The sequence below is a fragment of the Hoplias malabaricus genome, chromosome 1 (genome assembly GCF_029633855.1).
Source record: "Hoplias malabaricus isolate fHopMal1 chromosome 1, fHopMal1.hap1, whole genome shotgun sequence".
Lineage (NCBI taxonomy): Eukaryota > Metazoa > Chordata > Actinopteri > Characiformes > Erythrinidae > Hoplias > Hoplias malabaricus.
The window spans coordinates 22,049,856-22,068,146 of record NC_089800.1 but is presented as its reverse complement, the minus strand read 5'-3'; the positions used below and the strand labels follow the sequence as shown (position 1 = coordinate 22,068,146).

General features: G+C 40.8%; 1 protein-coding gene across 5 annotated transcripts in view; it reads left to right on the top strand.

Annotated features, from left to right (window-relative positions):
• Positions 1 to 18,291, top strand: part of dscaml1 (Down syndrome cell adhesion molecule like 1) — a 110,303-nt gene that overhangs the window by 83,992 nt on the left and 8,020 nt on the right. For 2 of the 5 annotated variants that reach the window (XM_066676920.1, XM_066676909.1), the window contains exons 8-20: positions 3,276 to 3,548; positions 5,449 to 5,730; positions 6,633 to 6,752; positions 6,968 to 7,144; positions 8,372 to 8,577; positions 9,122 to 9,218; positions 9,431 to 9,559; positions 9,798 to 9,965; positions 10,050 to 10,120; positions 10,215 to 10,455; positions 12,420 to 12,566; positions 13,397 to 13,552; positions 15,568 to 15,707. In XM_066676920.1, the coding sequence (XP_066533017.1) occupies positions 3,276 to 3,548; positions 5,449 to 5,730; positions 6,633 to 6,752; positions 6,968 to 7,144; positions 8,372 to 8,577; positions 9,122 to 9,218; positions 9,431 to 9,559; positions 9,798 to 9,965; positions 10,050 to 10,120; positions 10,215 to 10,455; positions 12,420 to 12,566; positions 13,397 to 13,552; positions 15,568 to 15,707 (2,207 nt within the window). Of the gene's footprint in view, positions 1 to 3,275; positions 3,549 to 5,448; positions 5,731 to 6,632; positions 6,753 to 6,967; positions 7,145 to 8,371; positions 8,578 to 9,121; positions 9,219 to 9,430; positions 9,560 to 9,797; positions 9,966 to 10,049; positions 10,121 to 10,214; positions 10,456 to 12,419; positions 12,606 to 13,396; positions 13,553 to 15,567; positions 15,708 to 18,291 lie in introns of those variants that run through there. The other 3 variants (XM_066676900.1, XM_066676891.1, XM_066676882.1) reach the window with 2 other exon arrangements.

Here is an 18,291-nt window from a genome sequence, read left to right as displayed (position 1 = left end):
TCTATGGTTTACTTTCAGAGCATGTCTCCCCCGCTGTGATGGTACAATCCTATCACCTTCATTACAAGGGGAAAATGGGAAAATGGAATAAATAATCATTGAAACTATTTGTTTGTTAATATACCACATGAAAAAAGTTTGTATTTAGCTTCAAACGATCAGGAAACTGAACTGATAAACATCACACGGACCCAGACAGAGAAAATTCCCCGTGAGTGCATGTGCGTGGACATATTCTGTCTTGAATCGAAAGGGGATGCATTTTATTCTGTACGTTTGAGGTTAGACTGTTACAACAATGACTTGTTTGCAACAGACAGAAGTCTACAGCTCTCCCCCAGGGAGGGGCAGATACTCCACAACTGCTAAACAGAGAATGTGCTTCTCATTGGCCGTCAGTTTTATTTAGCCAATCAGGAGCCGGAGTTAGCTTTCCATCATACAGTGCTGTAGCCAGTGAAGTCACAGTCAGTCCCTCCTACAGGGGGTTGTTTTGCGGGGGCACTGAGAGCAACAGGTCAGAGGAGAAAACACGGGGAACCGCTCTGCTCCCACCCAAATGGCCATTCTGGCTACGCCAATGCAACACATTACAGTCAAAATGCAATATCTCAAGGCAGTTCTTGCCTTAAACTAGAGTCACAATCATTCAGTGAGGTCACATGATGGAGATGAATAGGATGTTCATCTTTTGGTTCATTCACTCTCTTGGTCATTCGTTCATTTCAAAATTGTCTCTCCGTTATGACCATCTTGTCTCAGACTCCTTGTTCCTGCCTTCTTCACACATACAGAGAGTGTCTCTCTCATTCACTCGGCTGGTTGGCACACATGAAATGTTCTGGCTGTTCTTGGAGAGATTAGAGAGCTAGCAGAAGTGAGAGGCCTTTTCTCCAGCCAGGAGGGAAGCCATGTGAAAGGAGAGGAGAGGAGTCACCTTCTAAGAGCAATGATCCTGATTTGTTTTGACAGCCTACTGATATCACTCTGCATCTCTCTCTCTCTCTCTCTCTCTCTCTCTCTGTCTCACATACACTCTCTCACTCTCTGTCTTTCTTTGCGCTCAGTTATGACACATCTGTCTGCTTTAGGGAGACATGCCAGAACAATCATTGGAGAGAGAATGAGATCTGGTAGCAGAGTTGTACCTACAAACACACACACACACACACGTATGTATCCTACCTTACTGATTCAGTCACATTATAAAGGAACTGATGCATTTTACTTGATCTAACTCACATGTATGCATAGGAGCACACATTTATATCCAACAAACACATATATGCCCATGCACATATACACACACAATCTGTTTTTTTCTTGAAAGCGGTGTAGTTTCACTGCACAGAGCCTTTCTGTTTGGCTGCACAAGTTTTTGCATTCTTATTGTGTAAGAGAAACAAAGGCAGAAGGGGAGAGCAATGCGAGAGTGAGAGAGAGAGAGAAAGAGAGAGAGAGAAGGGGATACTGTGCGACAGTCTTGTTGAATAATACATCAGGGGTTCACTTGTCAGAGTGGTGACTTCAAAGCTCAACACACACTGAGCAGAGAAAGAGAGAACGGAGGATGGCTAGAGAAGACAAAAATCTTTGTAAACAATTTCATGTGCCCCACCAGTACAATCAACATTAACAATCCAATTCTCCATTTTCAGACAAAGTGTATATTTTTTGTGGATTTCATGTTGCACCTCTTCAATTTTATTAGTCACCAGTTTGTTTTATATTTATGTTCTGTACATCATCTATATCTCTATCCTCATCAACCTTGTGTGTTTTCTGAGAACAGAGTCTTTTAGAGTGTCAGCCTTTGCCCCAAATCCCAGAAAATAAAAGTATAAAATGAGGGCAGCTAATTATTAACCTTTAATAATACTTAATAAGACCTTATCAGTCGTATTATGAAGCTAATACCTCCAGGTAAAATGCCATTAGCCAACACTAATCGAGTTAGACTAGTGATTACCGCTGGCCTCCCAAACTTTAACATGGAACCTGAAAGCACAAAGCTAAGATATTTGAGTGTCTGCCTGTTCTTAAAGCCTCTGTTCTCTACTAATCCTTAAACTTTTAAATGTGTGTTTGGGGTTTGTTCAATTTTAAAAAATGGATGTTGTATGGAATTTTATTGACACGTTATGTTTTATACACTTGTTTATGACACATTTTATTTTACACGTTTTGCAAAAGGTCAGAATTGAATTGAATGACTGAGCATTTATTAATTTATTTTGTTAGATATATTTTATGCTCAGTAACTTAGAAACAGGGGGTTCTTAACCTTTATCCCAGTGCAAGCCTTTTTGGGGGTGATCCTTCCAATTTGCTTAAAAGGACAAGGAGAAACTGTTGAAATCATTATTATATGTTTGCAGCGGCCATCAAACATGAGGAGAATATGGCATATGGCAGATTTGTTAACATGAGCCATTCATTTAGTATAGAATTTATAAAAGAAACATTTAGAAATGACAGTTTAGAAAATGGCTGCAGATAAATCCTCCCTACAGAAATGTCCAGTATGCAACCATTACAGAGTGATGCACAGAGTTTTCTGTGTTGTATAGATCCAGCAACTCACATACACACCTCAGTTTCACTTGGATCTCTGTCTCTTGCAGCTATAGAAACACAAACGTATAAAGAGAGTTTAGTGAGGAACGATGATTGGTTGGTGGGTTTGTGCAGAGTAACTTATAAGGAGTGATTTCACATCAAACTCCTCCATCTGCTGCTGCTTTGCATGAGTTTGCTTCTGTATTTTTTGTAGAACCACTCATGCGACCCCTGGGACCATGTCAAAGCCCCCAAGTGTGTTGCTACTCCCAGTTTAAGAACCCCTGATTTAGCCAATGTTAGATAACATCTGATTATACAGTTTATGTTTGCAATATCTTTTACATTATTAAATTATATATAATAGTACCCTACATAATTATACAGCTCATTGGCACAGACAGAAACGCACATAATCACAATGCACACACATTATTCTCTGACAACAGATTTCTAACCCTTTCTCCCCTTTAATTATTCCATTATCCACTCATCCATCTTCTTGTTCATCTTTCCTTCCCATGTTTTTCTATCTTTTGTTTCATCCTCTTCCTTGTTATCCCACCTTCCATTTGACTACCTCTACGTCTCCGCTCCCCAATTTCTGCTTTTCTTCCCCTGCATCCCACGTCCCTCACTCTTTGAATTGCCCTGCCTCTTTCTTTCTACCATACCATCTCCCTCTCTCCTCTCTCTTTTCTCTCTCTTCCTCTCAGGCCCCCCAAGTATCAGAGCCATGCGCAACATCACAGCTGTGGCAGGCCGCAACACCTTCATCAACTGCCGCGTGATTGGCTATCCTTACTACTCTATCAAGTGGTACAAGGATGGCATGCTGTTGCCGGATAACCATCGGCAGGTGGTATATGAAAATGGCACACTCAAGCTAAGTGACGTGCAGAAGGGAATGGATGAGGGGGCTTACCTGTGCAGTGTGCTCATACAACCACAGCTGTCCATCAGCCAGACCGTCTATGTCACAGTGAAAGGTTAGGAACTACTGCAGTGCCATGATGAACTGTTCTCACATTTAGAAATCAACAGAATCCATCACTGTTAGTTTGGGCTTCCACAGCATCCAAGACAGGTTTGGTCAGAGCTCACTAAACTTTGACAGCACTGAAATTAAAGTGGGAGCAGTGAGGTTGGGCACTGCCTCCTTAGTGCAGTTTCTGCAGTGCTGAGTTCAGAGTAGCATATTACTCATCAGCTAAAATTTTATGATCATCAGAGGCCAAACTTAATGATGTGCAAATGTTAGAAAAAGTAAGGAAAATCCTGGCCTCTGAAAATCTCTTTCAGAAATATATGAGCACATAATTTGCATCCATTTCTTAAAAGAAACCTAGATAAGATTTTGGATTTTTGCTCCTGGGCTCCCCCTACAGTTTCAATGTTTAATTAACTTTGACAGCACTGAAACTATGGGGATGCACTGAGGTGGTGCACTTCCTACCCACCTCAAAAACTGACTTAGTGCTGTTTCTGCAGTGCTGAGTTCAGAGTAACAATGACAGAAGCACTGTTGTCCCCATTACAAGTCAGTGAAACATCCCAGTGATTTTGAAGCTGTAATTGTAAGGTGTAAATACGAGCCAGTGTTCCTTTAATAAACATCACATAGACTTACCGATGTGAATCGTGTAAACTATGACATGATGTAAAAACGGGGGGGGGGGGGGGGGGAACTACTGAAAACACATGTTTGAAGTTGTAAGGGTAAAATTATTCACAAAATCAGCAGATTTTCTGCTATAGTTTAAGGATATTAATAATCCTGAGCAACGCCTATTCATGCAACGTAACCAAAAACATTTTAAGCGGAAAATAATTCATTCTAGAGTTCTTTAAATATAAGGCATGATAGAACTACGTCTAAAACTATGCTAGAGCAGTACTTATGAGCCATGTATATGTTACAGAATCACACAGCATAGCTATATTTTAATACATTTTGAAGCAGAAAGCAACACTTACTGCAATATATATGCCATTTATATATGATATTAATTGTATTTATTTATTTAATTAATTAATTTTAATTTAATTTTAATAAATTTAAGTGGAAACTGTGTAAATATGGCTTTTCTCCAGTTTCTCAGTTTATTAATAGTGTTAATGACAATTGTTCCAAATAAAAGACTAATATTAAAAGTTATATTTGTTTTTATTTATGATATTTGTTACTCAGGAGCTTATTTCTTTTATAAAAGCCTTGTTGAATGCTGTTTGATGTCATTGAGTATTGTTCTCTAGGGTTAGGGTTAGATAGGCTTTAGCTATGAGCACTGTTGGAAATTTGTTGATTAGCACAATGAGTGGCCTGCTGTAGCTTTATAACCATTTGTTAGCATCTCTGTGTGTGTGTGTGTGTGTCTATACATGATTGTAGCTCAATCAAAAATAAAGGAGGAGCTTATCTGATGTACAAGATATTCACAAAACTGTGGATTGGTGCTCACAAAAGACTTTGGCTTCTACTGCAAGGGCAGGAAGGTCCACATTGTGTGTGAGTGTGTGCCAGTACAAGAGAACACTGACTCCAGTGTGAAAGCAGTATAGTGTGTTGCTTGTCTTGTCATGTCTCTGATTTAATTAGCTGAATTTTAATGAGCCCCAGATTAAATCCCCCAGATGTCTCCAATGTAGCCCCCCACCTCCGTTTCCATGGCAGCACCATTATACCCCATGCCAATTGGACTCTAATTAGAGCAGCTATTATGGTCTGGAGGGACAGAGAGGTGGTACGTGTGTGTGGGACGACGGGAGGGATAGATTACACTGCAGATCATAGAGAAGTATACATATTAACATTCAGTATTGAATACTAAATCAATCTCTCTCTCTCTCTCTCTCTCTCTCTCTCTCTCTCTCTCTTTCCTCTCTCAGTCCCTCCTCTCATCCAGCCCTTTGACTTTCCCCCTACTTCTATTGGTAAACTGATGTACATAGCATGTGTGGTGTCTTCCGGAGACATGCCCATTCGCATTACCTGGCGTAAAGATGGAGAGGAGATTGTGTCAGGCACTTCTGGCGTTACCATTGAGACTAAGGAGTTCATGAGCTCACTCCAGATCTCCAAAGTGTCCCTCAAGCACAACGGCAACTATACCTGCATTGCCAGCAACGATGCAGACACTGTCAGCTCAGAGAGACAGCTCATCGTTACTGGTGAGACATCAGAGGGCTACTTTTCACACTACTGTAACTTGGAATGTGACCAATGGTGGACAGAAAAATATGTGGAAAAATGTTGAAGGAGTGGTGCAGCAGGACGCCACGTTTAAAATTCAGTGCGATGTTAGATATGAACCCAGTTTGGCTTTAAAAAAAATGCTTGCACTACTGCCTCATCTGGCCTGGCTTTTCTCATTTCAAGTGGGTACATAAAGACTTTATCCACAATTATCATCCCATTAAAATATCCCAATTAATAACTAAATACAGCAGATTAGGGAAAACATTTCTAATGTGAGAGTTTAATGTAAATCAGTGAATTGTAATGTTTATATTTATTATTGTAGTAGTGAATAATAAAAATACTACTACTACTGTAATAATAGTAAGATTGAGTATTGTAGCTTATTCATAATTATTATTTACTTTGTAGATAATTATATATTATAATGTAATTATTTAAACGTTTTACAAAATTAAAAGCAATATTTATTATTTATAATAATAATATATATATGATATGTAGAATTATTATTATTATTATTATTTGAAAAGGATTGAGGCTAGACATATATTAAAAAAAACACTAGCTAATGTTTTTGTATAATTTAATGTTTGAATATCTGTCGCCACATTTTATATCAGTCAGGTTCTAATACAACAAGGTTAGGCCTATTATTACATTTATTTAAGAAGAGCATAACACAGGAAATTTAAAACGTGCCCAATATGGAAGAAGAGGCTGTAAATATACATTATACAGATGTCTGCTGATATTGAGGCCCTGATTAAATGTGTGAAAGGAGAAAGTGAATGAACTGATGATTTTATTATTAGTTCACAAACAATGCTTTTGTTCCCATGTAAATTAATGGTCATCATTTTGGTTTTCCCAGTTCCCCCGCGCTTTAGGGTCCAGCCTAACAATCAGGACGGGATCTACGGCAAGTCTGGTGTTCTGAACTGCTCTGTGGATGGTTATCCACCTCCCAAAGTTATGTGGAAACATGCCAAAGGTGCGGGTTATTTCCAAATGTCCCAGAATATAAAAAGACCTGTTGAACTTTTTGTGTCTGTTGTCTGGACTGAAAACACGCCTGCTTTCTGATTAACCACTTTTGCTAGTTCTTGTGTAAGTTGTGTACAGTGAACATAAAGACAATTAAACTCTTTAAATGAAATTAAAATTCTGAAAAGACTGCGAGAGACTTATTTCCCCACCTCCCCCCAGGTATTGGAAACCCACAGCAGTACCACCCAGTTCCTCTGACTGGACGCATCCAGATCATGCCAAACGGGTCTCTCCTGATCAGGCACGTGTTGGAGGAGGACCGTGGCTATTATCTGTGCCAGGCAAGCAATGGAGTGGGCTCTGATATCAGCAAGAGCATGTTGCTGACTGTCAAAAGTGAGTCGGAATGTATAAAAATCATTCATTTTTACATTTACTGCTTACTGGGATTTTAGAATAAATGATACTGTATTTTTCATTGAGTAATATCGTTTTTTAAAATAATTGGAGAACAAATCAGAATTCTAAACCCAGACTCTCAAGTGCAGAATGCAGCATGCTCCTTTAAATATGGCATGCTTCCTGCCTAAGGCATTGCTTATGTAAGGTTTGGAATGCTCTAGCACTCGTACATTCACATAAACCCACATACAGAGACATCCATGTGTCCTCGTGACTCTATATCAGTCAAAGCAGTGCTTGTTTGTGGCCTGTGCTTTACTTGAACTATAGTAAAGTGAAGAGAACGACATTAGAATGTGTCGTTATATTGGGTCTTATAAATCAAGGAGGAGGTGAGCCTTTCACATACAAAGTAGAGGAGGAGGACATTTCCCAAAGTAGTTTATATTTATTAAAGGAGTTTAATAATTGTATTTTTAACCAGATCATCTCTAGTGCTTTTCTTGTCAAGTTACTAAAGACTGAAAAAGCAGGTAAAGCATGATATGAAATATGTTTAGCCCTCACATTAACCTAAGAAAATAAAACATCAGGTCCTAACATGCTTAGTTTTCTTGGCCGTTGGGCTAACACTGTTACAATCAGTACCTTTCAGGATTTGTTTTTCAGGTTAGATTTCTAAAGGCCAGGTCTAAAAATAATTTTGCTTTTTATTTGTTACCTTTCCTTTTGTCCTAGCCCTTCTTTTTACAGCTGTACATACAGAATCTCTCGCTCATTCTCTCTCACTTGTGCACATCTACTTCCTTTCTCTCGTGCTCTGAAGTCATGTTGGTGTTATTGATTGAATCATTCCTCTCCTCTGCCTCCCTCAATTCTGTCTGTTTCACTCAGTGGAGGGAGGAAAAATGAATAAATGATGAAAACAAAACAGCAGAGCCCTCTTCAGATCAATAATGCGTGTGTGTAAGTGAGAGTTTGTGGCAGAGGGGAGCCGAATGAGTGAGTGTGAAGGAGCAGTTGAGATGGAGAAGATAGATGGGATGGTGTCTGGCACTGTTTGTATAAGGTTGTTCTTACAGCACACAGACCGTGCTGCTACCTCAATGTAACACTCCCACAAACCTTTTTCTCTAACAACTATCTCTCCTCTCTTTCCCTCTCGTCTCATTCTTTCTATTACGCCTTTCTTTTACTCTCACTCTCTCTCTCTCTCTTAAGTCCCAGCCATGATAACTTCTCATCCCAACACCACTATGGCCATAAAAGGCCAAAATAAAGAGTTGAACTGCACCGCTCGTGGTGAGTACCCTATCATCATTCGCTGGGAGCGAGGCGACACAGTCATTGACCCGGACCGCAACCCTCGCTACTCCATCACTACCAGCCCAAATGAGAAAAGTGACGAGGTGATCTCCACACTGAAGGTAATAAACAGACACTCACAAATCACACAGTCCTGTGGCAGACTAAGACAAGCAGATTATGCAGATGTCACATCACTAAAGCGCTGATAGAAGAAAAGAAAGTGTCCTCTAATATTTATAAAGTACAGACTACAGTACAGATAAGGTTTATACACCAAAGCTAAAGAAAAGAACCTGGGCTATTCCAAACATGGCAGGATGGAAAGTGCTCTGAATGAAATTGAGTAGTGACTGCACACTAGCTACAAATCATAAAATCAAACTGAAAAACGTAAAATCAAGCTAAAATCGTAAAATCAAGCTAAAAATCATAAAATGTTTAATGTTTTCTTATTCAAATTCAGATGCAAAGGACAGAGCAGATGAAAGTGAATATTAGAAAAGGCTTGAATTTAAATCTCACAGAAAATGAAAAAGACAAATTAAAAGAAGGATGGTGTGATGAACCACTGATATTGATAGACGGGTTTTCTCTCACACACAGTATAACACCCCCCTCTCTCTGTCTCTCTCTCTCCCTCACTCTGTGTGTGTGTGTGTGTAGTTGAAGCCAGCTGAGCGTGGGGACTCGGTATTCTTCTCCTGTCATGCCATCAACTCCTATGGCGAAGGCCGTGGCCTCATTCAGCTGACTGTGCAAGGCAAGACAATCAGCCATGAAGACCACACTCATGTCTGACATGATACACCTTATCTAGAGACAAAAAATCAATAATTTATCCCTTTGCTCCACCTCTTTCTTTGTTATATCCATCTCTCTCTCTCTCTCTCTCTCTCTCTCTCTACATATCTCTGTTTATCCCTGTCTCTCAAGTCTTATGGCAGATTTTTCTCGAATTTCTTTTACTTGTAGAGCCCCCTGATCCTCCAGAGTTGGAGGTTCGTGAGGTGAAAGATCGCAGCATGAACTTACGATGGACCCAGAGATTTGACGGAAACAGTATCATCACCAGTTACGACATTGAATACAAAAACAAATCTGGTAAGTAATCCTCAGCCAACACAGGTCTTTTTTTTTCTACCCATTAGTCTACTTTACCTTTTAGGGCCAGATGGACACTTGATACAGAATTACTCTCTGTGCCGATTGATTTTTAATATAAAGAGATTTCTTTCTGTGTTTCTGTTTAGTCTTTCTACATTTAATGAACACACTGAAGATTGCACTGTATAGTGTTTATCTGCATCATAATATTTATCTTTTTTTTCCTTCATCAAAGATCCATGGGAACTGAAGCATGCCACACGCAAAATCTCCCCCACCAATAACCAGGCCAACATAGTAGAGCTGCATCCTGCTTCTGTCTACAGTATTCGCATGTACTCGTACAACAAGATCGGACGTAGTCAGGCCAGCAAAGAGCTGACCATCAGCACAGAGGAAGCTCGTAAGTCCTCACGCAAAGTGTAAACCACATTTAACAAAGCTAATCATAGTTTATTTTTCATCAGTCACTGTTTTCTCATCACAGCTCCTGATGGGCCACCCATGGACGTTATTCTGCAACCTATGACATCACAGAGCATCCGTGTCACATGGAAGGTAAAAATAACCTGAATAACTGAATAATGCCTAAAGAGTTGAGAAGGTCTTGATCATGCTCTTATACCACAAATGTCCTTTCTGCTTTTCGAAGGCTCCTAAGAAAGAGCTTCAGAATGGAGTGATTCGTGGATATCAGATTGGCTACAGGGAGAATGGGCCAGGCAGTAATGGCCAGTACAGCATAGTGGAAATGAAAGCAACAGGAGACAGCGAGGTATACACATTGGATAACCTGAAGAAATTTGCCCAGTATGGAGTGGTGGTGCAGGCCTTCAACCGAGCTGGGACAGGACCCTCCAGCTCTGAGATTAACGCCACCACTCTGGAAGATGGTAAATACAGAAAAATACACATCCGTTAACAGGATCATGTCAGTTTCCCACATATTTAGGTCATTTTTTAAATATCCTTGGGAGTGTTTTAGTCGTTTAGGTACATGTGTGTGTATGTGTGTGGATAGGCACATAGAGATCCCCTCTAGTCCAGTAGTACCCAACACTAGCATGTCATTGCCTCTTTTGTGACAGTAATATTGATGGTGTTAGAGATGATAGTAATAAAAACAAGAATACTAAAAATAATTATAATTAGCTTGTCTGTTTAGGCTGCTCCGTTCTTTCCAGTGTTTTTCCACCCAGTGTAATTATCTGCAGCTGAGTGTATTGTTTCCATTCTTCTCTCTTTTTCATCCCTTATTCTGGCTCTATGCTACTCTCAGTCAGTTTCACTATAAAAACTCCTTTCATTTATGTTTGGTGAAGCTCTACTGCAGTCTCTGTCTCTCCATAAACTATGCTCATGGGGAGATCTACCCTTTCACCTTTGCATAACTCAGTCCTGTACAGTTCTTTGGATACCAGACTTTCTCTAAAATGACAGGCTGTTTTTACCAGAGGAGGGTGTGAAACTGAGAACATATCCGAGTTAGACTTGTGAATTGACTGGAACTGCAGTCTTCTAAACGGCAATTGGGATGCTGTCCAGAGAGCGATAACCCAGTCAGGCCCCGTGGTCTCTTCAAACAAACACGATGGTTACTCAGTGCCCTCCTCTCACCCTCCTCTTTTGCTATCTTTCACTTCTCTTACACTCTCTCTCTTCCTGTGCCAGCTGCAGCTGCTCGTGCATAGAGGCAGGCCAGCTTTATCCCTCCTCTATGTCACCCCCTCCTTTCATCCTGTCCTTCACGCACACGCGTTCTCTCCCAGCAAAAGATACACAGACTTGCTCTGTCTTACTTCAACAGTGGCCTTCTTTATTGAGTAGCACTGTTTGGCCCCTCACCATGGCCACATTCACCATGTATCCGGGTAAAAAGGGATGTGGAGGAATTCAAATAGACGTTTCATTGCCGCTTTTAAGAGCAACAGAGATAATCATAACTTTTAAATATAATTTAAACATGATGTTTAATTCATTAAACATGATAGAGCAGCAGGGTGGAGCAGCAGGTAGTGTCTTTGTCACAGCTCCAGGGTCCTGGAGGTTGTGGGTTCGAGTCCCACTCTGGGTGACTGTCTGTGAGGAGTGTGGTGTGTTCTCTCTGTGTCTGTGTGGGTTTCCTCCCGGTGACTGTCTGTGAGGAGTGTGGTTTTTTCTCCCTGTGTCTGCGTGGGTTTCCTCTGGGTGACTGTCTGTGAGGAGTGTGGTGTGTTCTCTCTGTGTCTGTGTGGGTTTCCTCCCGGTGACTGTCTGTGAGTTGTGTGGTGTGTTCTCTCTGTGTCTGCGTGGGTTTCCTCCGGGTGACTGTCTGTAAGTAGTGTGGTTTGTTCTCCCTGTGTCTGCGTGGGTTTCCTCCGGGTGACTGTCTGTGAGGAGTGTGGTGTGTTCTCCCTGTTTCTGTGTGGGTTTCCTTCAGGTGCTCCGGTTTCCTCCCACGCTCCAAAAACACATGTTGGTAGGTGGATTGGAGACTCAAAAGTGTCCGTAGGTGTGAGTGTGTGAGTGAGTGTCGCCCTGTGAAGGACTGGCGCCCCCTCCAGGGTGTGTTTCCACCTTGCACTCAGTGATTCCAGGTAGGCTCTGGACCCACTGGGACCCTGAACTGGATAAGGGCTACAGACAATGAATGAATGAATAAACATGATAGATTTATTGGTTTAGTGTGAAGATATTATCCGTTGAACTTATACAAACTGCAAAAATGTATGCTTTTTAACTAGATGAAGAGTGAGTAACTTTTTGTTCCTCATTTTAAGTTCTTGTGTTACTGACTTTATATAATATAAGTCTGAAAGCATTGCACAGCTGTACATTTTCTCTTAGTTTAGGTGTCTCCTACATTCTTCTTTCACAGTGCCCAGCCAACCTCCTCAGAATGTGCGGGCCATTACAGTGACATCAGACGAGGCAGTGATCACATGGTCTGAACCTCCACGGATGACCCTGAATGGGGTCTTGAAGGGCTATCGTGTGGTCTTCTGGTCTCTCTTTCCTGATGGAGGTGGGTGCTGTGGGAGCCAGGCACTGGGGCTGAACCAGAGTAATTATACACTACTACTGTTATTTTCATTCACACACCTTTCCCAACCTCTTTCCCCTTTAACCCCTCAGTACAGTGTTTATGTTTGCTGTGATTGCCTTTGTGTTGGTGCGCTTCAGATTATCGTGTGTGTGAAATGCACTTTTATGTCTTTTCCGTCTCTCCTATCTCTCAGATTGCTTGGAATCCTTAGGAAAGATCAACAAAGTCACTGTAAAGAAATATGTCTTTCTATCAGTTTTTGATTTAAAGTTTGTTGCAGTTTGGGAGACCTGCAGACCCTAGCATGCAACAACTTGAATTTCCCTCTGGGATCAATAAAGTATCTATCTATTGATCTGTCGATCTATTTATCTATCAATCTATCTATCGAGCTATGTATCTATCATGCTGCAGACCCTCTAGTACATAAAGCAGACAGAATGTTAAGAATTCTGGCAGTTGTACGTTTATATAATCTTTATATTCATTGCTTTAATATTTTTTCAAAATGTTTTTATGAATATTGCTGGTGTATGGTAACACCTGCTTTTTCATTTCATGTTGGCATTTTCTGTAACACTGTGATCCAGTAGAGGTGTGTGTGTGTGTGTGTGTGTGTGTGCACAGTCTGTAATCCAGTAATTCCTCATTTTGCCTTTCCTTGCTCCTCTGTCAGTCAGCACACTGTATTACCGTGGACTTCTGCTGTGTTAATAAAACATAAAATTATGGAGTAGAACTTAAACGTTGATGCAGTTAAATAAAGTTAAATGAGGTTCAAGAAGTACACCCTTCATTGTCCATTGTAGAATGGGGTGAGATGCAGAACATCACTACCACGCGTGAGCAGGTGGAGCTGAAGGGCTTGGAAAAATTCACCAACTACAGCGTCCAGGTGCTGGCCTACACACAAGCAGGAGATGGGGTTCGCAGCAATGTCCTCTACATACAAACCCGAGAGGATCGTGAGTAAACACACATACACACAAAAAAAGGTTAATCCTTCATGCCAAATACTTATTTATGCAGAAGGTACATGTGTATGGAAACTAAAGGACACATTTGCATACTGGGGAACTAAGCTAAGCACATCTGTTTTTGTAAACAACCAAACACCAGTTCCTTTACCCTTTGTCCACATGTGCACACTCCTGTGTATGTTCTTCCTTACACTAAATATTATTGGAGAAAGGAATCCTCATTTATTCAGAAGTATAACTTTCGATATCTTTCTAAGATTGTGTGAGTGTTTGTTTATCTGTGTGTAAGGAGAGTGCACTGTGGAGTATGAGGCACGTTTAAGCCTGGTTACAAAGCCATATTTGCTGGAGGCAGTCGTGGAGTGGTGCGGGTCTAGAGGATGCTAGATGCTGTATGCTGTCACCTTGGCAATTACAGCACATTTGAGCTCTGATGTGCCATTACCACAGCTAATGAGAATTAAAACGCCAAAGGGTGGGGACTTGAAGTGTAAGTGCATGGGTCTGTGTCACAGCCCAGCCCAGCTTACCACCCAACACAAGGGAAAGGATTAATTCTTTGTGGATTAGCAGGCATTAGGTTTGTGCTTACACTGGTGGGCACAGGATTAGTGCCCTATCTGTCTTTCTACTTCCCTGGGGAGTGGGACTTCCAGGGTGCATGAAAGAAAGAAGGTCTGGGGGAAAAAAGAGAGACACAGAGGAGAAATGGACAAGATTATATTTCTTCTTTTCCAGCCAAAGCTTGTGTGAGATAAATATTTTAGAATAATTTGCATGTGTGTGTCAGTTTTGCACACATTTTCCCAGATGAGAGTCTTTTAATCGAGACATTTCTGTAGTTCCTCAGTCCGCGAATGACAAATGTATTAGCCCTTTACTTATACACTGCGTAAAAAGTCTCTGAATGACTTTTAATTGATCAGTTGCGTGTCCATTGTGTTCTTCTTGTCCAGCCCCGCCTCCAGGATGAGGATGGTGAGGTGCATATTACTGAGGTGCACTTAGCAGCTCTCGCTTTAACCCTCTGCTCTCAATTTTTGCAAATCTTCCCAAATTCACATTTATATGCACTTCCTCTCTGTGTGTCTCTGAGTAGATGACATAAGTCTGAATATATTTGATATGAAACATATGGAGATGAAATGCGTAAATGTGAATTTAAGAAGACGAGTTAAAAAGTCAATGTTCATGTTTTTGTGTGTAATTTTGAAATTATTAAATAAAAAGATTTTTTTACTTATTTTACAGTTTAAAGTGAGCCTTCCCACTTTACTTTACTAGCATCACCACACACAATGCACGACTATCTGTAATTAACCATGATTATAATTATCAAAGACACTTGCATTAACAGCACTAGGCAAGTAATATGGTTTATTCACTCCAAACTGCAACAAAAAATCAAACTGTTGTTCTCTTAACGTTTCCTGGATATTTCATTGCCCAAAGGAAACTTGTTGGAGGTATTAACTCTTTCAAGACTAAACCTCTGAATTATGTGCTTTACTTTAAAGCCTCCTTAAACCCGCAGACACCCCTAAACCACCCCACGCATGCACACGGACCACTCGCTCTGCACAGTATGTGTCAAGAAGCATATGTTACTATGCCAACATCTGTCTTTCTTTGCCACTTTATTTTTTTCCAGCATGCTTACTCAGCAGAGCCTCTTAAAATTAAAAGCTAAGTCCACCAAAGCTGTAAACAGCCCTGCTCACTTCAACTGCACTGAAGGCTCTGGACTACACACATATATGGCATTGCTTTACCAGATTGGGTCTAAGCATAGGTCTAGACTACGTTTATCTTCGTTCAGTATTATGTCTTTGAAGTCCTGGAAAAATAAGTGCTTGAATACATCCACCTACTGTGTAAACACATAAACAACGTAATCTGAGTTAGAGAATATTAATTGCTCTTTTTTCTGAACTCTAAAACCTCTATCTATCTATCTATCTATCTATCTATCTATCTATCTATCCTCCCTTGTCTATTAGACCCTGGTCCTCCAGCAGGCATCAAGGCTGTTCCCTCTTCTGCCACAAGTGTGGTGGTGTCCTGGCTCCCTCCGCACAAACCTAATGGCATCATCCGTAAATACACAATTTATTGCTCCAGTCCGGGCTCAGGTCAACCGGTAAGATATTTAAAAGATTGTATACAGTGTTGTGCAAAGACCACAACTGATTATTTTCATTTTTGTCATAATGGCTGTCAAATGTTTCATTTGCAGGTAATATTTGAGAAGAAATTATATACACAGTGTATTTGCATAATCCTGCTGTCAGATGCTAACAAAGAATAAAATCTAAACACTGCAAAATATAAACACTGTGAGAAGACCTCACCATGGCTCTAAAAGACGTACAGATTTCAATAAGCTGTTTATTAGTAAAAACAAATGGACAAAAAAGTTTATTCTCGTGAATCGTCTCGTTATTGAAAACATGCCCTGACCATATTCCAGACCAATCGTGAAAACCCAAGAATGAAAACAAGAATCCCACCAGTGTAGAATCTGTAATGAAGGCAAAACATGAGAAATGAATGCAAAAAAAAAAAACGTTTATAATACGCTTATACATTTAATCCTAAGACTAGAAAATTAATACGTATTTCCCCTTTTTTCCAGAAGCTGAAAATGTAGTAACTTAATGGTTGTTTTGACTGGAAATGCACTGAATGTATAGTGGTCTTTACATTTATTGAGTACATTTTTGGGTTGAGGCTCTAAAGCGTATTTTTCCTGAGAATTATCTGTATCTATCTTTGGTTTTAATGCGCCTGTGACGAGTGTGTCTGACTGTGTGGAGTACTGCTGCAGTATCAGCAGGATGTGTGTGTGAGAGGGAGTGAAAATGAGAACCTCATACTGCAGTGTGTGCGTGTAAGCTCACTCTCCCCCTCTCATTTGCATATCTGTGTCTCATCACGTTGCCTAGACAACCTCATCTGTTCATCAGCAAGGGCAGGAAACAATCTGACAGAACACACACACACACACACACACACCCCTCAGAGGCTCTATCACATTTATAACCTCTTCCTCTGCAAAAACACTCATACCAGCAGATGTACACATGCACATGCACAATTTGTGTATTCTCACTCTGAATTAATGTACCTGTCCAGACACACACACACACACACACACATTCTTCCTACTCATTTTTTCCTCATTCACAAATACCTCTCCCTCTCTCTTGCTCTTGATCTTTCCCTCTCTTTCTCTCTTTCTCTCTCTCTCTCTCTCTCTCTCCCTCCCTCTCTCTCTCCTCTTTCCCTGAACATGGGGTGATTACTATGTAAATGAGTGTGAGGGGAAGGAGAGGGAGGGGGGTCAGACACACCATGCAGGGAGTACTTTTGTTCCTCTTTTCATTATCTGCCTCTATCACTCCCTGGATCACCGCTATCTCTTCGCTGGAGGAATATTTCAATATCCGTTACACCACTTCGCCTCCCTCCCTCAATACCTCCCTGCTCGCATTCCCACTGAGAGGGAGGGAAAGTAAAAAAGGCAAAGGAAAACGAAAGAAAGAAAAAGAAAGCAAAAGAAGAGATGGATGGATGGATTTTTGAACAAATATTGAAACGCATGCCACTCCAGAGAGTTGTTGAATTGATTAAAAAAAACAATGACACTAGATTATCCAAAATGAAGTTTAAAAAAGAACCTACATCACACAGGATGCAAGGTGAGGCAAGAGAGAAATTAGTGTTAATGCTGAGTGTCAGTGTCATGGCTCAGAGTGGTGTGAGGGAGGTGGGTAGGGCAGGGTTATAGGGAGCTAAGTGAAGAGAAGAGATGAGTGTGTGTGAGTGTGTGTCTGCGGGCTGTAGACAGTCACAGTGATGAACACAGATCTGGACAGCAAACACACGGCTGTCTTAAACATGCAGCAATTACCAAAGGAGCTTGAAGCAAAGCCTTACATCCAATTTGAGTGTGTGTGTGTGGGGGGGGGGGGGGTGGACGATGGTTTATTTAATTCTATGGTATTTGTTTGCATATAAAAAGCATATGTACATGGCTGCCTTACTGAAAGTTTGCATGCATGCATGCGTATGCATATGTGTGTGTGTGTGTGTGTGTATTCTCCTGCATTTCAGCCCCCCCTCTTGCCCATGCTGATGTGAGCAGCAGATATGTAGCTCTCATTAGGCCAGCTCTATTGTCAGAGATGTGGGAGTCTGAGCAATTGCCATGTCTGGGGGCATTGTCTTTTCCCTCTCATCTTAGAGTGTGTGCCCCCCTGGGTCTCCTCGTCTGCTCCCCTGGGGCGCACCACGCGTTCGCACACACATATACACACATACACAGCTCCACCTATCTCCTTTTCATAGATGAAAGGGGAAAAAATGTATTGCTTGGTGGGTTATTGGTAGAATGGCATTGACTGTGCAAGACAAGGTGAAGGAGCTATCATTTTCAAGTGTTAAAACTGAATAATATCCTTTAATGTAGCTCTGCAACAGCAAATACAAAAGCCTGTCAAAAAGTGTAGAAGTGTGTAATACGTGTAACAAGCATGAGGTTATTTTGCAAGGACATTGCTTAATGCCAATACATTTTTATCATCTATTCATTTTCTAAAGATCCTCATAGTCCAAAAGAATAGAATTATTTTTATTTTATTTTAAACCATGATTAAAGTCAGTTATAAAAACACTGTAACACCAAATGCCTGTATTTGTGTTTGAGCCCTGCTCTGGATGAC